The sequence below is a fragment of the Moschus berezovskii genome, chromosome 2, assembly GCF_049115385.1.
Source record: "Moschus berezovskii isolate FMDL1 chromosome 2, NW_MosBer_1.0, whole genome shotgun sequence".
In the NCBI taxonomy this organism is placed as follows: Eukaryota; Metazoa; Chordata; class Mammalia; order Artiodactyla; family Moschidae; genus Moschus; species Moschus berezovskii.
In genome coordinates this window covers 117,409,091-117,433,972 of record NC_142461.1, presented here as the reverse complement: position 1 = coordinate 117,433,972, position 24,882 = coordinate 117,409,091, and the positions used below count along the sequence as shown (strand labels likewise).

The window sequence follows — 24,882 nt, the reverse complement described above, 5'->3', positions numbered from 1 at the left end:
GGAAGAAATGGATTTGGTGTGTTTAAGAACAGAAAGATGACTGCTGTAACTGGAACATATAGTGATTAACTTGGATAAGGGTAGGAGATGAGGTCAGAAAGGTAGGGGAATAAAAAGAGCCCACAGCCTGTAGAGCTTTTTTGTTGACTGTGGTCTAAGATGTTTGGGTTTTATTCATAGAGGAATGAAAAACCATTGCTGAGCTAATAGTGGAAGCTGGGAAAGTAGAGACTGGCAGCAGTCAGGTGAGAGATAATGGTGGCTTTGACTAGGTGGTAGTAATGGACATATAGAGAAATAGACTTATTTGACATATTTTGGAGATAAATTTTGTATACATTTTTCTATAAATTCAGGAAAGCAATTTACAAAATCCTTTTCAACTAAAATTCTGGATATGATTTTCTCATAATGGTAAATTACGTTTACTCCTTGGATTTGGGACTAAGCTAAATAGAAAGGTGGTCCATTTTGCTGGAATGGACTGTAGAGAGAGAGCATAATTCTGTAACCCCTGGATTATAGCTAATACAGTATGTTTCTCAAGCCAGCCTTTGGACCATGACCAATTTTGCTGTGTTGTTCTAGGAATCATTCTTGAAAACTCAGTCTCAGACAAGTCCCTGATTCTTTGTCTTATTCTTTTTCGCTTAAAATAGTTGGAATTGTCATCTTGTGATTGACTCTTTAGTAATATATATGCCGTTTTTAATAAAAAGCATTGCATTTAAATTGACTTAAGAAGGTTAAATGAAGGTTAGCTCTCATTTGGCATTTAACCAAATGAAGATTAAATGCCAACAAAAGATCAGAGAGGATGAGAACCCAAGATCGAATTAGTAACATTTAACTTTCCCAGTTTTTGGTACCTCAACCCCAAAACTGGGAGATAGAACCAGTGAGAGAATGAATTTAGTAAAATTAGGGGAATTAAGGTAAATGGAAATGAGATAGTTTTCGGGTCGAGAAAATATTTTAAAATTGCTGAGGAAAATTACACAATCTGTTCAAGCACATCCATACTGTTTATAGACACTATTAATGCTTCCTTAGCTGATGAGATGAGTCAAATGGAACATTATACAACACATCCCAGGGGTAAAGCCAGAGCTTATTCACCTCAATACCAGATCCAGGAAGTATGGGAACTTTTTGATACTCATTATTTGAGTTCTCATAGCAGACTGCTTTGTACATGCCCAGTCCGTGGCACAAATAGCCAAGAGACTGAGAGGTAGACTACCCCTCAGGTCACGAGAAATAGGAAGGAGAGCGTTTGTAGAGTCTTCTGCAGATAGCAAGGGTGTTCCAGCACTTTATCAGGCCTAAAAGTCACCCACTGTTCCTCCTCAATATATGTATCAGCAGCATTTCTATCTAATGATACTGTCTATAAATCAATCTATTATTATTTTGACATTTTCTACCATCAGAATGTTTATATTTTTGGCAAAGCAGCAGCCATTTTACTTCAGTCATATTAAAAATATTCCTTCTGCACTCTGTTTCACTGCTGGTAAAAGTGCAAGATGGCAAATGCATTTATGCTTTGACCCAGCAATCCCACTTCTGGGATTCTGTCCCACAAGTGTTACGTGAAAACTATGAAAAGACATATGCCAAGGTTATTAAATATATGTTCAATATATTTTGTTATCTGGGAATCATTGGACAGCAGTTTTCCATGGGAATAGAAGCTGAAAACTACAAAGCTCCTTGAAGCTTTAGGTTGGAAGTGAGAGGGCATCAGTTCTGTAGCATTCTGTTGATCATACAGGTCACAGACCAGCTCAGACTCAAGGAGTGGAGAAATAGGTACCACCCTCTAGATTGGAGAACTAGCATTAACCACACGGCAAAGGAAAGAGGGTATATATCACACCAAAAGGAATTTGTGGCCATGTTTTATGGTGTGCCACAGATGAAGACTGCAATATTTCTAGGTAAAATAATTCTTGGGATTGGTCTCAAAAAAAAAAAAATGCATTGGGTGAATTGTGAGTAGAGATGAAATGAGATGGATCATAGGTTGATAATTGCTAAAGCTGAGTGAAGTGTACCAAGGGTGTTTATTACACTATTTTTTTTAATTTACTTAAATTCAACAGAAGAAAAAGCAACCTATGGCTGAATATAAGAACATGTGCGTATCAGAGATTGCTTAAAAGACTTAATATTTTTAGAAAATATGAAAAATATTGTTAGAATAGTTTTTTAGACTCCCTATTATGGAAGGAGTTAACACTCATTTTTCTTCTTCTCCTTTCCTTCTCTCTTGATGTCTAGTAATAATTATTTTTCCATTGGTAGAGATAGAAATACATTTTGATAATCCATAATCCCCATATTTCTTCAGTTTTACTCCTGTATTTAAGTAGTATAGAGAGGAAGGCTGAGTGAGAACTAAGCTTTAAAGCGCTCCAGCATTTAGCAGTCAGAAAGAGGGGAAGGACATAGAGGAGGCAGAGAAGCAGCAGACAGTGAAGAAAGTTGTGTTCTAGAAGTCAAGTAGAAAAAGTTCCAAAATGTGGAGAAACAGTGTAGTTATATAGTTGATAGGATAATTCAGTATTTACTGTTGAATTTAGAAATATGGGGGTCGTTAAGACACCGTGATAAGAGTAGCTTCAGTGAAAGAGCAGTGACGACAATGAGATTGGAGTTAGCCTGAAAAAGTAAATGTGGAGAATCAGAAGTGGAGACATTATAAGAGACCTTTTATTTGTAATTTAGCTTAAAGGGGACAGTGAAATACTGCTGGAGGAGGATTAAAGATAGAGCTTTTTTGTTTGTTTTGAATTTTAAGGTGCGACTATCACAGCATACTTTACACTGCAGAGAGAGGAACTGTTGCAGAAATGGGGTCCTTAAGAGAGGATGGGATCCAGTGTTCAAGTGGAAGGACTGGCCTTAGATAGGACCATGGACAGTTTATCCATAGTAACTGAGAATGAAAAGTCGGGAAGAGGTGTGGAAGGTTTGAGTAGAGTAAAGGAACCATATCAAAACTTAGACATACAAACATGTTTCTTCGATATGGTCACCATAAAAAACTACATTTCTGTATATTCCATTGCACAAAAGAAATTATCTTTAGAGGCTATGGCATGTTGTTATTAAGAGATCTGTATTACTTAGGATGCAGGCTGAGACAAAGAATCAACCTTAACAACAGACTGATCGGCTTGTTTTTTATTACAATAACCAGGAAACGGGAGTCCCAGGTTGGCTTCTGTAATCCTCATCATGCTACTTGCCACTTTTAGGTCCAAAATGGCTTTTCAGCTCCTGACATGAAGTCCACATTCCAGCAGTAAGGGAGGGAGAAGGGGAAGCAGAGAAGAGCATGTATTCACCCATCATTTTAGGAGCATTAACTGGAAGTAATGCAAATGATTTTCACTCATTCTTTTGATCCCAAAAGAATATGGCCACCTAACTGCAGAGAAGGCTAGAAAATGTGGTCTTTGTTCTGGGCAGCCAAGTGCTCACCTTAAATTTAGAAATTCTTAATTTGAAGGAAAAAGAGTAATAGATATTAAGGGACAGCTGCTAGTCCTAGATATAATTTTCAGAGATTATTTTGAATTTGAGAACATAACAAAAAGTCATTTGGAGCCAGAGTCTGGTTAAGCTGGGCAGTACTAAAGCTACCAGTTGTGAGTTTAATTAATAGTAACATATCAGTGTTGGTTTCTTAGTTTTGATAAATGTGCCACAGTAATATGAGAACATTAGGGGAAACAAACTGAGTAAGGAGTGTATAGGAACTCTGTGTACAATTTTTGCAACTTTTCTGTAAATTTAAAAAGTTTTCCAAAATAAAAAGTTTATTCAAAACAGTAATGAAAAAGGTCTACCTGAGAAACTCAGAAGTTGCTTGTGAACCGTAGAATAGAGCTTTCAAATATTTATCAAGTGTGTATCATACCATGTCTAAATTTGTGCTCCAACTTGTTTCAAAAAAGATTGGAGGAATTAAAGTTCCATATGATAGTTGTTGTTGTAATAAAAGCAATTATAATGATACTAACATTTTTTAACTTAGTCAATGTGCTACGAAGCTTATGTGGGTTATGTTCTTTAATCCTGCACCAGCCCTATGAAATTGGTGCTGCTGGCCTCATTTTACACAAGCACAATCAAATATACATTACTGAATGCCTCTCTGTCACAGAACCTGTGAACACTGGAGATAAGTGTGAACCCAAGCCCACTTTTGTGTTATGTTTATAGCAAAATATCCCCAAATAGAATGTTTAGCCTTCAAGGTATATTTCAATAGGGATCTTTGTATATGTATCTTTTTCAGTGAACATTAAAAGTTTTTCTTTTTTCTTAGTTACAAAAGTATCACTGAGAATGCTGACAAGTAAAATCTAGAGAGGATGTCTGTTAACCTTTGGTGCATTTCCTAAGTCCTTCCCCCCTTTTATTTTTCAAACAAAATTGGGATCATACTGCATGTATTAATTTGTATTCTATTTGTATGCAGATGACATTATACAATATTATACTATACATTATACAGTCTAGCACTATATTACATAGTATATTATGCAGTGTATTATATGACATATTGTGTGTTAAGTGAAAACATGAGTTTGAGTTCCTGTGTAGTGTTCTGTTGCCAGAATATGTCCCAAAATCTATTTGCCTATTCCTCTTTTATGGCCTAAAAAAATCACAACATTGTGATGAATATTCTGTATAACCCCTTATGTACATATCCCTAATTCCTCAAAATACATTTTTGGGAACCAAATTATCAGATCAAAATGTATACACATTTTTAAGGCTCCTCATACATCTTTTCATATTGTTTTTAAAAGCTAAAACAATTTTTTAGTTTCACTAATAACTTTAAGTATTGTTCTCATCATGAACACTTCATTTCTAGGTATTAATAACTTTTTTGGCATATATTTGTTCTCTGAGATACTTAAAATAGTCTAATCTATATTATAGTAATACCTTATAACTGTTACTGGCCAAATGATAACTGGGCCAAAGGTCAGCATCATCCATTTGTTAAATCTTGCTTCAAATAGGAATGGTTATGGTCTCTCTCTAAATTCAAATAGTAATTTCCTAGGAAATCAAGAATTCTATTAAGCATTGATTTTAGAAGTACCAATCTGATGGTGGTAGTACAAATAATTTTTTTTCACTAGTTAAAAACATGCTTCCAAATTTGAATTTTAGCTTTAAAACACTTAATGGACTTAAATTTTCAAATGGATTTTTAAAATTTTAAGTATATTTTGTTGATAATGTTATTTCAGAGAGACCTATAGAAATCAGTGCAAAATGGTTAACTGTTCGCTCTCTCTAGTAAATTTTTTTATGTCTCAGTCACTGTTAGGTATTTCATAGATAGACTTTTGATAATTTCATTTATTTTAACATGATGTTCCATTGAATTTGGTAAAAGAGTCTTTTAACATTGAAATTCTTACATTTTATTGATAATAGCTTTGCTTTTGGTGATGCTCTCATGGAAAACTTTTACTTTGGTGAAATGTTAATACATTATAAATATTTTTTTAAAGGAGATAAAGATTTCATTTTATTTAATCTGAAGTTTCAATGAAAGTGTGGGAGAGTGTGTGTGTGTTTGATCAGTAACTCCCTGGTGTTAAATTAGAGTACTTAAATTCGTGAAAGTAGTAAAATGGGCTATTGGCCTAATGACCTTATAACTTAATACCTATTTAATGTTTTAAATTAGGAATAATCATCTATATCATGGATATGAATGTATGTATTAAATGCAGAATGACTGATTTCTTAAGAAGTTAATTCTGATAAGAGTGTTCACACTTTGGAAACACAAATTTCTCCAACACCTGAGCTTAAATTAATTTTTTATGGAAGCAGCTATTTCACCCCCTCCTATATTTGTCAGGTTACCCTTACTTTTTAACCTTGTAAGAGAGATTGTTGGCCTATCCTCACTCTCTTGACTGCCTTTCCCATTGTTTATTCAGCTGTATGTTCAAAGTCTTTCTTATTTAACAAAACACTGCACATGTATAACATTTTCATTGGAGCAGTGCTCTCAATTGCCTGGAAGAAAGAAATTGTATGAATTCAATATATTATTACTAGCAGTATCATTATTTTTCTACAAAACTTAGTTTTAGAATAAACCTTTTAATTTGTCTGGAAAAGCAGTTCAGATAGCTTCTTGCAAAAATATTAGCTTGTAGTAGCTACTTTGTAAGTATTTGTTGAAAAAATAATGCATTTTACATAATATATCTTTTCCTGGTGACTGCCTTTTGACACTGTTTTAAGTTTCTCATTAGAGGTAAATAAGTCTTCTCAGATGATAGGCAAGGTTATAGATATAGATGATATCTGTATCATGATATAGATCCATAATACTTGATACTCACTTGTATCAAGTATCAACAATGTATTTTACCCATGTATAGAAATATATGATTAACAATTCCTTTATAAATAGCATTTAGATAAACTTGATCTCTGTGTTCTCTTTGTGAATTCATATTCCTGGCATTTCTCCTTTTACTATTCATATGATCTTAAATGTATTTTAGGGTCCTTTTACCTGCCACTTTTCACTTGGAATCAATTTTGTTGATATTTTCACATATTTTGTACAAAACATAATGTTATTTATTGTATATATAGTTGCTGTTTGAATATTTGTAACTAAGCAGAGGATATAATTGGGATAAAATTCCTAGGAGATAACTTTCTAAGCTTGTCTGTTAATTATGCTGACTTTGCTGTTTTAAAATCTAAGACCTCTACTAAAATGCATTTATTTGCAAATGTTTAATGATTGCCTTCAGTGAAGAAGCCACATTGTTAGATTCTTTGGAACATAAAGTGAATCTTGCTGTAAGATACTTGTAAGACATTGAAAACTGTAATGCAAAGTAAAAAGCAATGAAGTAGTGCTGGTAAATGCTATCGCTATGTTCATTCTCCAAAAGCTTCGTTATTGGAAACTCTATGTAAGGGTGACTATTTCTTATTTTTCCAAATTTGGAAAGGATTCTTATATGTAATGACAAAGCAGTAGGAAAATAGCATTTGCGTAGGGCAGAGCTAGATTATGGTTGCTCAATGATTGTTTCAATTGTAAATGAGTAAGTCAAGGGACAGAGTTACTCTTTGCATCTGGATACTCATTTTCAATGGGAATACAAACAGGTTCCAAAGAGGGGACATATTAATGATTTTCCACTGGTGTACAGTGATTTAAAGACTTAGTAGAAAGCATACTTATATGAGAAAACAATATAACCAAATTAAGGCTTAATTCACCTTTAGGAACAGTCTGTGGTTTAGTGTTTTTTTTTTCTTTTAGATTGGGCTTGAAGATTCAGTTGTTTACTTGTAAGGAGTTAATTCTTTCAGTTAGCATTTATTGACTACTTACTGTATGTTAGATTTAGGGAAACTGAAATAGTAGGATCTCAGTCTACTTGAAAGGAAATATGAAAACATTAATATTGCTAGGTGCTATAAACATGTACTGTGCAAAGCCAAATCAGATATAAATGAGAGGGATTAACTGGTTATAGTAGGCTTGTGGGCTGGGCTAAGGATGATACTGGTCATACTTTTAATATTTAGAAAAAGAAAGCATAATAGATAGAAATATTTCTTTCTTTTACATTGTTTTAAGGTTAACCCTAAAGCTGCTATCATTAGTTGTATGAAAGGATGTACATACTGAGTTGAATAGGGAATGGTAAGACCACAGGATAAGGAATCCATTTTTGGTGGTTCCGAGAAACCATGTTCATTATTTTAACATCCTGTTTTTAAGGATATAGCCTAAAGAGTGAGTATAGATCTCTTAATTTGACATCTTATAATTATTTCTCTGAAATTAAAAAGTAAATGCTCTATATTCAGTTGTAAATGTTGCTAAAGATAAGGAGCATGTTCATATCCAGACACAGGAGATATTTAAACAATGTACTTATTATATTGTAATCATAAATGTCACCTTTAGCATGTAGGACCTATCAAAGTTAAGTATAGCTTTAGAAATAATTTTGCTTCATTTTTTTATATAAGAGTATGATAAAAGTATGTAAAACCACTTTATTCTAAGTTAAAATTTTTATTTTAAAATGAATTGCTTTATTATATTGACTGCTATTTCTTTGCTGGATTATAATCAAGGCATTCTTTTTTTATGTGGTAACATAAAACACCTGATTTACTTCTTAATTTGTTCAGGAGTAATATTTTTATAAGAAAGTTCTCATTCTAAAAGTGGTAAGTAACCTGAAATCTAAGTAAAATAACAATACTTTCTTCAAAAGTCATTATACCATGGAGTATATATTTCTACTATGATATGGCAAAAATGAACAGTGGTCTATTTTTAGTGTCCAAATGAAATTTATGTAAAGTTTCTTTGCCTCAGGTTTTGTTTTTAAATGCTCTCAAACGAGTTATGTGACCTAGTATTATCATTATTGCTCATTCTTGGGTAATGAGTTTCTCTATGATTGAGGCCTAGTATGTTTATCTATACTAACGGTAGATTCTTTATAGTTAACTGCTATGTCTTTGTTAATGGTGGTTTTACATGTTGTTGTGGAAATGAAAATTTCCTTATCATTTAACTTATTTGATCAAATTGAAAATCTTAACTATATTTTAAAACTTTTTGCCACAGCGTTTTACCAACGAGGATCATTTGGCTGTCCATAAACATAAACATGAGATGACACTGAAATTTGGTCCAGCACGTAATGACAGTGTCATTGTGGCTGGTTAGTATATGCTTTTATTAATAGCTTATGTACATATTTCACCTGGAATGTGCACAATTATTGTGTATTCTCTGTAAATAATATAGTCTGGTGATATTCCAATGACTTCATTTACAATAAATGTTGGCAACATGTATTTTACCCATTACATTTTCATGTTTCCTTCTGACCATTCATTTCACTTTTTTGTATAGTTTTCAAATGTAGACTTCAATATCATTTTTTGTGGAATTGTTAATTAGGATCTGGGAGCATTCATACCATTTCCAGAATTTACATTTAACTGATAATTCAATTAATGTGATGTTTAGTCATTGTTTCTTTTAGCTGTTTACATTTGCTTTACAGTGCTATGTGAAGCTAGAAAATGATCAGGCTCCTCCTGTTGAAGAAAGCAGTTAGCAGACTTGTTCATTAGAATTTTGTTTACGTTTCTGTTTGGACTAAACATCTGTGTTAATAAAACACTCTCAATAAATGGGGCTTAAATTCAGTCAATGCTTTTTATTTTCGTATGTTGCTTCTGTGAACATACTGTATCACCTAAATGGATGATTATCTTTCAGTATGTGAAAAGAGAAGCCCAGTACATGCATTGGTTTATTGTCCTTCCATGCTATGTCAGCTACCTCTTTTTGGGTATTTATAGATGCGTACATCTCTGTATATGTATACACACAGAAGTATTGTGATAAAATAATTTTATATAAAATTTAATATATAAATTTCAGCCCTTTTGTCATAACCACAGTCATATATTACAAATATTCAAATTAATGTTTTAATTTTTTTCTCTTGTAAAGCTTAGGTTATACTATTTGTAAGTCTAGAATTATACCTAAATACTGAATAATATTAATACTTTTAAACTATTACCCAGCTTGAAATCAAATTATCTCTCATAAGCATTGCATATGATAATGAGGAAAAAAGATAATTCTTGTCATTCAGTATCAAGATTTTTGTCTTGAAAAAACTGGAGTTAAAAGATAATTCACCAAAAAACAATTTGTTTAGGAAAAATGTAGGGGAACATTCAGCACATCTTCATTTCTATAAGTAAAAGAAAGCAGGTAAGAGTGTGGTATCCTTTTCTTGAAAATACCGTGTGTCAGATATTGAGAGAGAAAAACAAAAATACAAACAAAATAACTGCAGCCTGGAAGTTTCACTCCCCTGGGCATGAAGGTCTTTCCTTCTCTGGAACTTCTTGCCTTAGAGCCATATCTCTATCTGTAACATTTAACTCAAAAATATTTTGAGATTGGTTTCTAGAACTTACTTTCCTGTCTGTTTACATTTAATGCTCTAGAAAAGAAGAACACATTTAAACATAGCACTTGACTTTTTTCTTTAACTAAATATATTTGAGATCAGTAGTATAGCGTAACTGTGTGAATATAGTGCATGATGCCTGTGATATATATTTGATGATCAATAGCCAAAAACCATATGCATGTTTAAACAATTGTGCCTGTGTTGACTTTTTTCTTTCCAAGCCTGATCATTACAGTAATTGCTGATAAAAAATGATTTTTGCATATGTATTTTATTTTTAAGACTTCTCTCCCTTTAATACAAAATAGGAACTTTCTCTTAGGCATAGACAAATCCTTTGGGCATGAACAGAAGAATCAAATTTAGGTTCAGTTTACTATTGCAGTCATGATGGATGGACCTAGGTTGATACAAGAATGATGGGCCCTTATTATAATACCATTTTGTGTGTCTTTCGGGGAGTACAGGTTATGTACATTTCAGACTATTAAGTAAAATGATGACAAAAAGTCCTTCAGTAATTTTGATACTACTACTACTGTCTGAAGTAGGCCTATATTATATCTAATGTGTATGACAAATAGATCATTTTAGTGTAAAATATTTATATGTAGTAAACACATTAATACTCTGTGTATACATTGGGTTGAGGGTGATGATAAAACAGTAAGTGATGCCCACTCTAGGGACCCAGTAGTTAACAAATATATAGTTTAATTTCACAGAAGGTTTTATATAGAGTATTATATCTTACACCAGGAGTCGTCCTTATACTTTCATTTAGTTTAGGCTAGATCCTTGATGTAACTTATAAAGTTGATGCCCTAAAGTATATAAAATGTGAATAGAATTGAATGTGCTATTAATCCTAATCAATGTGAACAAATAGCCTTGAAAATAATAGGCAAAATTCATAACTGCTGTTTTTCATTCAGTGTAGGCCTTAACTAGCATTTATTTTGTAATTAATGTGCTCATATGTACACCCAGTTTGTGTTTTAGGGCAGCATTGTTTTATCTTAAGCTTGCTTTCATAATAGATTATGAACACTAGTGGAAGGGCCAAGTTAAAGCAAATATACATGCTCTTGTCCTAGTTTTCCCCAAATTGCATGTATTTTAAGCATTTGTAAGTTTTAATAGTGTAAATTTTTTAAAAATTTGTGTTAGATAATGATAATAGTTTATCTCTGAATAGAGGATGCTTGTTGTCACTCTACTTAGAACATGTGGAATAAGGAACAAGAAGGAATTCTTTTCATACTTTTATTGTTCATAAAGTTGGAGGAAACACCTTAAACTACAATAAGAACTTAACCAAATTTTGTTTGCTTTAAAGGAAGAGGTCTTTCCAAAGAGAATTAACAGCTGACTGAACCAGTCCTGCTAATTCATTAATTTACTAGCTAAAATACTTATAGAGTCCTGTATGATACTTAAATCTGTGTAATTACTTATTGACGTTTATTTCAGATCAGACCCCAACACCAACAAGATTCTTGAAAAACTGTGAAGAAGTGGGTTTGTTTAATGAGTTGGCAAGTCCATTTGAGAATGAGTTCAAGAAAGCCTCGGAAGATGACATTAAAAAAGTATGTTATTAACCATGAAATTAAAAGAGTGCTTCTGACAGAACAGTTTTCACTTGTTGCTTTCTTATTTTAGAGATACTGAATTGCCTGTTTTTAAACTCCTAACACTTTCTCTAATTTGTGTTTTAGATGCCTCTAGATTTATCTCCTCTTGCAACACCCATCATAAGAAGCAAAATCGAGGAGCCGTCTGTTGTAGAAACAACTCACCAGGATAGTCCTTTACCTCACCCAGAGTCTACTACCAGCGATGAGAAGGTTAGAAGTTTGTATTTACAGAAGAAACTCAAACTAAGTGGAAAAAAAAAAAATCAGCATTCTCAGTAAAGTCTAATATTTGGTTTACATAAAATTTTAATGTAATAAAATATGCATTAATCAGCATCAGGTTGTACTTGTCTTATATGTGAAAGCCTGTGAATACTCAGAAATTATAGGGAAAGATAATTTGTTTATAGATAATTTTTTATGACAAATTACTGGAGAGAGTAGTAGTCATTTAAGATAAACCTGTTATTTTTTTAGAGGCTACATAAATTAATTTCTCTGGGTCTTGCTATTTTTTTTTTTTTTTGCTACTTTTATACAGTGACAGATTAATTAAGAATCTTTGCAACTAAAAATTGTTTGAACAAAGGTTATTTAGACTTTTAAAGGGTTAAAGGAATAGCTACTTACTTCAGCAGTGACCTTTGGTAATAGCAACTAATATGATGACGATGACACTGTCTTACTTGGTATATTCTTTTTGTAGTAATTTAGTGCCTTATTCCTAGATCTGAATACTTTGGTACCTGGGACCAACTGGGGTATATTATGTACTGAGTTATCATTATTACAGATATTTCTCAATTAATGTTCATTCATTAGCACATCTACTAAACACATTTATTTGGAGGCATGGGCACAGTAAAGGCATGACAGTGTTATTTTGTAGGTTATGATACTCTAAATAGCCTAACTAATGGACTTTTGCCATGGCAGAGGAGCTAGAAGTAAGACAGAAAAGGTAACTATTTATTGATACCTAGGAATAAATGCTTTGACCATTAGGTGTTTTGTGTTTTTTTTAATTTACTTATTATAAAGTGCATTTTCATTATTAAAAAACTTTAAGAACCCAGAAAAATATAAGAAAGAAAAAACACCTTTTACCCCATAACTGAGAAATAAGTATTACTAATATTTTGAAACATTTTTCCTAGATGTATGTATACCTTTATACATAACAATATACATATATATATATTGGGCTTCCGTAGTGGCTCAGACAGTAAAGAATCTGCCTGCAGTGCAGGAAACCCGAATTCAATCCCTGGGTTGGGAAGATCACCTGGAGAAGGGAATGACTACCTACTCCAGGATTCTTGCCTGAAGACTTCCATGGCAAGAGAGGAGCCTGGCAGGCTACAGTCCATGAAGTTGCAAAGAGCTGCCTAACACTTTCACAAGTATACAAGTAAATAGTTACATAGAAGTATAAAGGGATACAAAGATAAATACTAAGAAGAATTATAGTTTACTTTTTTTTATCATGTTTTAGACATTCAGCATTAATGAAGATTTTCCCATGCCATTAGAAAATTTTCCAAAGTCATAATTTTTAATGGTTGCACTTTATTTTATCATTATCATAATGTTATGTATGATTATAATATAACATTGTTATAATTATTATATTATAACAATGTTATGTTATAATATTTACTGATCTTAAATATAAAATATTGTTTCCACATTATCACAGTTATAAGAAATGCTGTTAAATCTTTGATATAAATATCTTTTACCTAGAGAATATTCCAGCCCGTTCACACTCAACAGTTTTTTCCTGCTGGTTGCTGCTTTAGCCCTCTTACGGGTATTTCTTCTTCCTGCATTCTTCAGTCATTAGCTCACACTGGGCAAGGCATAGTTATTCCAAGTGTAAGAAGTAAATTCTGAGTCCGCTTCTCTTTCTCAATTTTTTCCTTTTTAAATGCTCTCATCCAGACCTGTAACTTTAAAAAACCATCTACCTGGTTTTCAAATTTATATCAACACAGATATTTCCCAGATTTCCATATTCATATGCAGCGCTCTGTCTTGACATTTCCTTTTATGTGTCATCTTAAACGTAGTATGTCTAAATTAGAGTCCTTCCCGCCCCCCAGTCTTCTCTGTCTCAGTAAATTTTCTCTCCATCCACCTAGCTGCTCTGGCCAAAACTGCTGCTGCTGCTGCTAAGTCGCTTCAGTCGTGTCCGACTCTGTGCGACCCCATAGACGGCAGCCCACCAGGCTCCCCGGTCCCTGGGATTCTCCAGGCAAGAACACTGGAGTGGGTTGCCATTTCCTTCTCCAATGTGTGAAAGTGAAAAGTGAAAGTGAAGTTGCTCAGTCGTGTCCAACCCTTAGCGACCCCACGGACTGCAGCCCACCAGGCTCCTCCATCCATGGGATTTTCCAGGCAAGAGGACTGGAGTGGCTTGCCATTAACTAAAGAATACTTAATTCCCTCTTTCTTTCTCAATGAAACCAGTAGCACATCTTACCAAGCCAAATTCCTGAATATATCCTTAATTTATGTCTTTCATCTTCACTGTCACAACTGTAGTCCAAATCATCTTTTACTTGGATTATTAACAGTTACCTTCTAATAACTGTTAATAACTATTTGTTAATATATTGTTTAATTAATATAATTTTTAACAATTACCAGGATTTCCTACTTCCATCACCAACCTATTTTCCATTCAGTTCAGTTCAGTTCAGTTCAGTCGCTCAGTCGTGTCCGAATCTCCACGACCCCATCTATCACAGCACACCAGGCCTCCCTGTCCATCACCAACTCCCGGAGTTCACTCAGACTCATGTCCACAGAGTCGGTGATGCCATCCAGCTGTCTCATTCTCTGTCGTCCCCTTCTCCTCTCGCCCCCAACCTTTCCTAGCATCAGAGTCTTTTCCAGTGAGTCAACTTGTCGCATGAGGTAGCCAAAGTATTGCAGTTTCAGCTTTAGCATCAGTCCTTCCAATGAACACCCAGGATTGATCTCCTTTAGAATGGACTGGTTGGATCTCCTTGCAGTCCAAGGGACTCTCAAGAGTCTTCTACAACACCACAGTTCAAAAGAATCAATTTTTCGGCGATCAGCTTTCTTCACAGTCCAACTCTCACATCCATACATGACCACGGGAAAAACCATAGCCTTGACTAGACGGATCTTTGTTGGCAAAGTAATGTCTCTGCTTTTCAATATACTATCAAGGTTGGTCATAACTTTCCTTCCAAGGAGCAAGCATCTTTTAATTTCATGGCTGCAATCAGCATCTGCAGTGATTTTGGAGCCCAAAAAAACAAAGTCTGACACTGTTTCCACTGTTTCCCCATCTATTTCCCATGAAGTGATGGGACCAGATGCCATGATCTTTGTTTTCTGAATGTTGAGCTTCAAGCCAACCTTTTCACTCTCCTCTTTCACTTTCATCAAGAGGCTTTTCAGTTCCTCTTCACTTTCTGCCATAAGGGTGGTGTCATCTGCATATCTGAGGTTATTGATATTTCTCCCAGCAATCTTGATTCCAGCTTGTGCTTCTTCCAGCCCAGCATTCCTCATGATGTATTCTGCATATAAGTTAAATAAGCAAGGTGACAATATACAGCCTTGACGTACTCCTTTTCCTATTTGGAACCAGTCTGTTGTTCCATGTACAGTTCTGACTTGCTTCCTGACCTGCATACAGGTTTCTCAAGAGGCAGGTCAGGTGGTCTGGGATTCCCATCTCTTTCAGAATGTTCCACAGTTTATTGTGATCCACACAGTCAAAGGCTTTGGCATAGTCAATGAAGCAGAAATAGACGGTTTTCTGGAACTCTCTTGCTTTCTCCATGATCCAGCGAATGTTGGCAATTTGATCTCTGGTGCCTCTGTCTTTTCTAAAACCTGCTTGAATATCACGGTTCACATATTGCTGAAGCCTGGCTTGGAGAATTTTGAGCATGACTTTACTAGCGTGTGAGATGAGTGCAATTGTGCGGTAGTTTGAGCATTCTTTGGCATTGCCTTTCTTTGGGATTGGAATGAAGACTGACCTTTTCCAGTCCTGTGGCCACTGCTGAGTGTTCCAAATTTGCTGGCATATTGAGTGCAGCACTTTCACAGCATCATCTTTCAAGATTTGAAATAGCTCAATTGGGATTCCATCACCTCCACTATCTTTGTTCCTAGTGATGCTTCCTAAGGCCGACTTGACTTCACATTCCAAGATTTCTGGCTCTAGGTCAGTGATCACATTATCGTGACTATCTTGGTCGTGAAGATCTTTTTTGTACAGTTCTTCTGTGTATTCTTGCCACCTCTTTAATATCTTCTGCTTCTGTTAGGTCCATACCATTTCTGTCCTTTATCGAGCCCATTTTTGCATGAAATGTTCCCTTGCTATCTCTTAATTTTCTTGACGAGATCTCTTGTTTTTCCTATTCTGTTGTTTTCCTCTATTTCTTTGCATTGATCACTGAGGAAGGCGTTCTTATCTCTCCTTGCTATTCTTTGGAACTCTGCATTCAGATGCTTATATCTTTCCTTTTCTCCTTTGCTGTGTATTTTTCTTAATTGGTGGCTTTGTTTTTCTTTTTCAATTATTTTTAATGGAAATGCAGCAAACATGCGGAAAGTGTCCAAACACAAGCATATACAGAATACTTACATTTATGTAGATGTATATCTGAATATATATGTATGTGAGTGAAAGTCACTCACCAGAATACTGGAGTGGGTAGCTGTTCCCCTCTTCAGGGGATCTTCCCAACCCAGGGATCGAACCCAGTTCTCCTGAATTGTGAGTGGATTCTTTACCAGCTGAGCCACCAGGGCAGCTAGGCTGTATATTTTTAGTATATTATGTCACTTCCCTGTTAAAATCCTTCAGTGGTTTGCCTTTGCATTTGAGGTAACTCACACTTCTTCCATAAGCCATCATTGATTTAGAGTTGTTTATCCAGCCTCACCTCATGCCTTTTCTATGATAGTGCTCATCAGATATTCTAAGCTTCTTCCTACCTCAAAGACATTGCTCTTGGTATTGCTTCCTTCTCCCTAGAATGCGCTCCTCATCTTTTCAGTACCAGTTCAAATGCCATTTTCCAAAGAAGCTCACTGTACCTCTCTATGCTATCTAAAGTAGCCAACTCCAACTTTCCCTCAGTTAATCTCTCATGATTTATTGATATTGCCTGGAGAATCCCATGGATGGATGAGCCTGGTAGGCTACAGTCCATGGGGTTGCGAAGTCGGACACGACTAAGCGACCTCACTTCACTTATACTGTTAGTCTATAACACATTACTGTCCAAAATTTTCTTGTTTGTTTTACTTGTTTACTGTCTCTTTTCCTAGTAGTCCTTTAGGGCATGTTGTTATTTCTCAAACTTGTCAAGTAAATGAAGTTCCAGTAGTATTAGTTTATCTTTCTTCCTGTGTAGCTTAATAAAATTGTGAGAATAAATGGCAGTATAAAGGCAAATTCAAAGAACATGGTGTACCAATTTTTACACTAGTTATGAAGTTCTGGATAATCTGTTTTCTAGTCTGTAAATTGGGGAAAAGACCATCTATAAGGTTGTGTGTTTTTCTTTAATTTGGAAAGATCTTACTCCAGTAGTTTAGTTTTACATTCAAGGTATTAATATTACTTCACCTTTTGATATTGAGAAATTATTGGTAATGTAGAGATAGTTACCTGAAATTAGCAAACATTTGTATTACTTAAAATTTTTTAACATTTCTACTATTGAATTTATATCAACTATAAAAGAGTCTCCTGGACCTATTTCTTCTTTATACAATATAATGATGGAGTAGGACAAGGCAGTCCCATCTGGATTTTAAGTTCTGTACTTCCATGAAAATGGAATTGTAGTTTTGTTTTTTTACTATAATTCTCATGGAGTTATATAGCCAAGTTGCCCAGCCTAAGTTATTTCTAGATTGATGGTAAAACAAGCTGTACTGAAAAAACCACTGAGATGTTTTTTAAATTAAAATATTAACATTGCATTTGAAACAACTGCTTCTACAATTTTCTCTTAATTAACTTCAAATAAATATTAATATATTTTGGGGTGATACTAAGTACTGTTTGTGGGGCTTTTTTAAGAGATATGTTATATTCTGTTCATTAAGGTATATGAATTGACTTGGATTTTTAAATTTCACTGTTTCTCCATCTCATTATTAAATAGGAAGTACCATTGGCACAAACTGCACAGCCCACATCAGCTATCGTTCGTCCAGCATCTTTACAAGTTCCCAATGTGCTGCTTACAAGTTCTGACTCAAGTGTCATTATTCAGCAGGCAGTACCTTCACCAACCTCAAGTACTGTAATCACCCAGGCACCGTCCTCCAACAGGCCAATTGTGTAAGTGGTTTGGGCTAGTCATTGAATTTTATGGATTGCTAAGTTTTTCTTGTCATGATTATCCTAAGACATTTAATTATCCTAATTGTGGCCTTAGTTTTGTGTGTGTGTTAATCATTTTTGCATGCTTTTATTTTTGGAAAAAATACTTGGGTAATTTTTTTTTAATATAAATGTTTTCTAACAAATTAGAAAACATATACAGTGCTTAATTTTAAAGACAAATTAACACAGATTGTGATTTTAAGATGGTCTCTTATTTTCATGCTGTTTTACACAAAACACATAAGATTATCACTAGATAAAATTTCTTTCAGGGCTTGCCTGGTGTCTCAGTCAGTTCAGTTCAGTCGCTCAGTCGTGTCCAACTCTTTGTGACCCCATGAGTCACAGCACGCCACGCCTCCCTGTCCATCACCAACTCCCAGAGTTCACACAGACTCATCTCCGTTGAGTCAGTGATGCCATCCAACATTCTCATTCTCTGTCGTCCCCGTCTCCTCTTGCCCCCAATCCCTCCCAGCATTAGAGTCTTTTCCAGTGAGTCAACTCTTCGCATGACGTGGCCAAAGTATTGGAGCTTCAGCTTTAGCATCAGTCCTTCCAATGAACACCCAGGACCGATCTCCTTTAGAATGGACTGGTTGGATCTCCTTGCATTCCAAGGGACTCTCAAGAGTCTTCTCCAGTACCACAGTTCAAAAGCATCAATTCTTCGGCAATCAGCTTTCTTCACAGTCCAACTCTCACATCCATACATGACCACGGGAAAAACCATAGCCTTGACTAGACGGACCATTGTTGGCAAAGTAATGTCTCTGCTTTTTAATATGCTATCTAGGTTGGTCATACTTTCCTCCCAAAGAGTAAGCGTCCTTTAATTTCATGGCTGCAATCGGCATCTGCAGTGATTTTGGAGCCCAAAAAAATAAAGTCTGACACTGTTTCCACTGTTTCCCCATCTATTTCCCATGAAGTGATGGGACCAGATACCATGATCTTAGTTTTCTGAATGTTGAGCTTCAGGCCAACTTTTTCAGTCTCCTCTTTCACTTTCATCAAGAGGCTTTTCAATTCCTCTTTACTTTCTGCCATAAGGGTGGTGTCATCTGCATATCTGAGGTTATAGATATTTCTCCCGGCAATCTTGATTCCAGCTTGTGCTTCTTCTAGCCCAGCGTTCCTCATGATGTACTCTGCATATAAGTTAAATAAGCAGGGTGACAATATACAGCCTTGATGTACTCCTTTTCCTATTTGGAACCAGTCTGTTGTTCCATGTCCAGTTCTAACTGTTGCTTCCTGACCTGCATACGGTAAAGAATCTGCCTGCAATGCAGGAAACCTGGCTTTGATCCCTGGGTCAGGAATATTCGCTGGAGAAGGGAATGGCTACCCACTCCAGTATTCTTGCCTGGAGGAATCCATGGACAGTGGAGCCTGGCAGGCTATTGTCCATGGTGTTGCAAAGAGTCAGACACAGCTGAGTGACTAACACAAAATATTTCTTTCAGTTTTTACAGGGAGCTCTCAAGAGCTTTCTGATAAGAATTTTTCTCAGTTAATATTATTACAGATTGTTCTCTAAGTAAATTTGTAGCTTTTCCCATTTTTTTCCTTTTTTCTTACACTGCTTACATACATTGTACATTTAAGATGCAATTAAAACTAATTAAATTTTACAGTGTGCTTTGCAGTGTTTCAGAAATTTTTGTTTAATTATTTGAGCGGTGTATATATACCATGTATGATTTTTTGTGGGTATTTTGTTCATTTTATGAGAAATGGTATCAAGTTTGCATCTGTCACATGGGCATTTTCCTTGGGCTGGGCCTCTTGTTTGTTTTTTTTCTTCCAGTTTTATTGAGATATACAGTGAACACTTAGGGCTTCCGAAGTGGCACTAGTGGTAAAGAACCCACCTGCCAGTGCAGGATACATAAGAGTTGCTGGTTCGATCCATGGGCCAGGAAGATCCTCTGGAGAAGGAAATGGCAACCCACTTCAGGATTCGTGCCTGGAAAATTCCATGGACAGAGGAGCCTGGCAAGGAGCTATAGTCCATGGGGTTGCAAAGAGTCAGACACAACTCAGCACACCATACACATACACATCACATCCCTAGTACTTATGTATCTTCTAAGTTTGTATCTCCTGACCACCTTTGTTACCATACAGAGATGACATTACATTATTAATGATTATATTCCTCACACTGTGAATTTCATTCCTGTGACTCATTTTTTTGCAACTGGAAGTTTGTACCTCTTAATTTCTCTCATCCCTCCATTCCCTTCCCTCTGGCAACTACCTGTCTGTTCTCTGTTTCTGTTCTAGATGTTCTAGATGTCTCTGGAAAATTTACTTTTAAATTATAATAGTAAAAATACTTTAATATTTTTTAGACATCACTGATATGGATTTCTTTTCTCTAATTGCCCTTCTTTTGTTTTCCTTAGTCCTGTACCAGGCCCATTTCCTCTTCTGTTACATCTTCCTAATGGACAAACCATGCCTGTTGCTATTCCTGCATCAATCACAAGTTCTAATGTGCATGTTCCAGCTGCAGTTCCAGTAAGTTTTTAGACTATTTAATGTTTTCTTTATAGAAAACTGATCTTTATAATCAGAAAATACACTTGGGGCTGCTTGATTAGTTTATGAAACTGAATTCAACAAAATACTTAGTGTTGAGTAATATTTACTCATTGATATTTACTGTGATAGTGTAAATCTTTCAAGGCAGACATAACTGAATAAATAACATTTTTAAATCCTCGAAATCTTAATTGTTTTCCTTTTATTTTTAGTATTAAGAACTAATTCCTAAGGTTCAAGAGGGAGGGGACATATGTATACGTATGACTGATTTATGTTGATGTTTGGCAGAAACCAGCAAAATTCTGTAAAGCAATTATCCTTCAATTAAAAAATAAATTAAAAAAGTAAACTTAAGGCTGAAATTTAAAAAAAAACTAATTCCTTATTCAACCCATTTCAATTTGCTAGATTTGTAGAATTCAAATATTAACATAGATTTCTGTTCTGTAAGAAGATATTTATACTGGAACATTTATCAGGTAACTAACTCCATGTTATTTTGATTATTAGAGAAATTGTTTATAAAAACATTCTGAACTTTTATGGTCATGTTGGGTTTATGGAATTCCTTTGCTCTCCCAAGCATGTGAAAATCTAAATGGTCTACTAGAATGGACAATAGATAGTTCCCACTTTTCCTAATGAGAAGATCAAAAAGAAGTTTTTTGAGGGGAATGTTAATCATATAAATTTTGAAAGACATAGATAGTAGTTAAATATCTACTTGTACTATTCAGTAACTTGGTGAGTATTTAAAGGCACATTCTTTGGAATAATATGTTATAAATAATGCTTTTTTTTTTCTATTCTCACATTTCATAAAATAACAGAATCTTCACATGTGTCCTCAACATTCAAGTTTTTGTCATTAGAACCACTTTTTTAGGAACCTCACAAAGCTTTCCAAAACACATTATTTTCATCCTCATCTAAATAATTTCAGTGTTAACACTTTTTGAATCTACTATTACAATCCTGGAAATCTTACATCAAAACCTAATACTTATAATAAAAATATAGTCTCTTTTTTTCACCTTGTAGATAGATATTTCTGGTCAGTACAATATAATTATTTATTGTATAGCTTTTAAAAATTATTTTTAAAATCCTCCTTACACTTTTGGTGAGATTATATCCTCAGAACACTTTTGGTAAGATTTTTTTCCTCATGAATATTAACTAAAATTAATATTAAATATTATTTTTATTAACTAAAGTGACCTTTCTAAGTATCCAAAATTAGCATTGACTGTAATATTTCAGATATTTCCACAAAGTCAAGATAATGTGTTGTCTTCAAATGGAACTTTGTAGTTCAAAATGCATTATTTGAGAGTTTTATGAGGACTCAAATATAAGGTGACTATACTCTCTTTTTTCTGGATATTTTTGATGGGGAAACATTCTTGTATCTGCGTTTATATGGTATCCTGTTAAATGTAACTGCAGTGAGAGAAAGTGAAATGAAAAAGAGATATACTTTGGTATACAATAACTAGTCATTTAGTGTTGATATTACGATTTTTTAAAAGAAAGCAAAAGACAATGGAAAATCTGTTAAGTAGTAGTATTAGTGAAATTACTAGAGGTAATCAGGTTCTCCTTTGTCATTATGCTTTATTTAATGTATTAAAGAACTTTCATGTATATATTTTATAAATTTTATATGTACATATTTTAGAAAAGCAAAGTTCATTGTTGAAATTACTTTTTATGCCTGTTTATGTAAGTTTTAACATTCTTTCTCATTCAAAATGGAGGTGTGACAGATCTGTGAGAAATTTTGCATCACTGTGAATATTATTAGTTTCTATAAGAAGGAATTATTTAAAAAGTCAATTATGAAAATTGAAGATTAAAAATGAACGTCTCAGAAAAATTGACAAGTTTTGAAGGATAAATCAGGAATAAGATCAGTAAGGGTTCAGATACAGTTTTCTGAAGTTTTCTGATTCTGCAGTCTCAATTTTATCAATTATAATATATTGGGTTGGCCAAAAAGTTCGTTCAGTCCCTCCCCATAAGATGGCTCTAGTAGCTGAAATCAGTGAATATAGCCATTTTAATATTGAAGATGAAAGAAAAAGCAACGTTTTCAACACATTTATGCTTTATTATTTCAAGAAAGGTAAAAACACAGTTGAAATGCAAAAAAAAAAAAGACCTGTGTAGTAAATAAAGAAGGTGCTGTGTCTGATAGAACGTGTCAAAAGTGGTTTGTGAAGTTCATGGTGGAGATTTCTTCCTGGACAATGCCCTATGGTTGGGTAGGCCTGTTGAAGTTGATAGTGATCAAATCGAGGCATTAATTAAGAATACTCAATCTTATATCATGAGTTTGATAGCTGACATACTCAAAATAGCCAAATCAAGCACTGAAAATCATTTGTACCAACTTAATTAATCATCACTTTGATATTTGGGTGCCACGTAAGTGAAGTGAAAAAAACCTTCTTGACTGTTATTTCTACATGTGATTAGAAAGGTAACGAAAACATTCCATTTTTAAAACAAATTATGACGGGAACCTAGAACAGTTCTTTTGCTCAAAAAGATAAAAAGCTTTGGGAAGATAGTCATTAACTTGCCTGAAAAATGGTAGAAGGTAGTGGAACAAAACAGTGAATAGGTTGTTCAATGCAGTTCTTGATGAAAATGGAAAATGTGTCTTATTTTTACTTTAAAAACAGAGGAACTTTTTGGCCAACACAATATATACTTTGTTAATGTATAATATATTGTGATATACATATTAATATATACTTATTATATAAATTATTATAGCAGCCATTTTGCAAATAAAGTACAAATCTCATTTTGAATATATTCTCCAGTAATTATTTTTCAATATCTTCTGATAGCTTGTTCGACCAGTCACCATGGTGCCTAGCGTTCCAGGAATTCCAGGTCCTTCCTCTCCTCAACCAGTACAGTCAGAAGCAAAAATGGTAAGCAAGATTTTATTTGTTCTGTATTTTATTTGTTCTATATCTTGACCCTGTTTTGAATTAGCTTTTTCAATTAAAGCCCACTTCAGATGCACAATTTAGATCAAATTTTATAAATCTGTGAGCTGTATTACATTATAGGGGAACCAGAAAGTTTGGAAAAGGAAAGTTTAATTAGCATAGTGACAGGGTACTGGTACTTGAAAGCAAATGAATCAATTGGGAGTAAAGTTCTAGTTTTTATCATTGGCTTGTCTGATGTTTGATGTGGCTTTTTAGGCAAACTCCTCCTGCTGGATGCTAGGGACATTGCAGCTGAAACTAGAGGTTTCTGAAGGCAGTGCTAACGTAATGAATGATTTTAAACAATCATACAAATGAGTAGAACAGTATTAAGAAAAAATTCTGAAATAGTATACAGGTTAGTAAACATTATATATAAAGGAAAACCATATTTTTGACTTGTGTTTCAGGCACTAAGAAATCGAGGTTAAGGGATGAACTATAGGAATCAAAAGATATATTTTCATTTTACTTATAATTCTTCTGTTCACTACCCCCAAATAAGCCACTTTAATTTTTCTGAGACTCACTTTCCTCATCTGTAAAATAAATGGATTAAACTTTGATTTCTGGGGTCTTTCTTAGCCTCAAATCTTTCTTACTTGCTAATCTTCTTAGATGACCTGAAGCTGCTGCTATGGGGTGGGGGGTTCAGTGGGTTAATTTTCTTTTAAATCACAATAATTCTCCTTCTACAATTTAACACACTTTAGAGCTAATTTTTAACTAAAATCAATTGATAGTTGTTCAGTTCAGTTCAGTTGCTCAGTGGTGTCCGACTCTGCGACCGCATGAATCGCAGCACGCCAGGCCTCCCTGTCCATCACCAACTCCGGAGTGCACTCAAACTCATGTCCATCGAGTCAGCGATACCATCCAGCCATCTCATTCTCTGTTGTCCCCTTCTCCTCCTGCCCCCAATCCCTCCCAGCATCAGAGTCTTTTCCAGTGAGTCAACTCTTCGCATGAGGTGGCCAAAGTATTGGAGTTTCAGCTTTAGCATCAGTCTTTCCAATGAACACCCAGGATTGATCTCCTTTAGAATGGACTGGTTGGATCTCCTTGCAGTCCAAGGGACTCTCAGGAGTCTTCTCCAGCACCACAGTTCAAAAGCATCAATTCTTCGGCGCTCAGCTTTCTTCACAGTCCAACTCTCACATCCATACATGACCACAGGAAAAACCATAGCCTTGACTAGACGGACTTTTGCTGGCAAAGTAATGTCTCTG

General features: G+C 34.6%; 1 protein-coding gene across 2 annotated transcripts in view; it reads left to right on the top strand.

The window, feature by feature from the left end:
- Window positions 1-24,882, top strand: part of ATF2 (activating transcription factor 2) — an 85,703-nt gene that overhangs the window by 28,760 nt on the left and 32,061 nt on the right. For both annotated transcript variants that reach the window (XM_055396903.2, XM_055396902.2), the window contains exons 5-10: window positions 8,675-8,771; window positions 11,523-11,641; window positions 11,771-11,899; window positions 17,863-18,041; window positions 20,501-20,615; window positions 23,504-23,590. In XM_055396903.2, coding sequence (XP_055252878.1) covers window positions 8,675-8,771; window positions 11,523-11,641; window positions 11,771-11,899; window positions 17,863-18,041; window positions 20,501-20,615; window positions 23,504-23,590 — 726 coding nt within the window. The remainder of the gene's footprint in view (window positions 1-8,674; window positions 8,772-11,522; window positions 11,642-11,770; window positions 11,900-17,862; window positions 18,042-20,500; window positions 20,616-23,503; window positions 23,591-24,882) is intronic.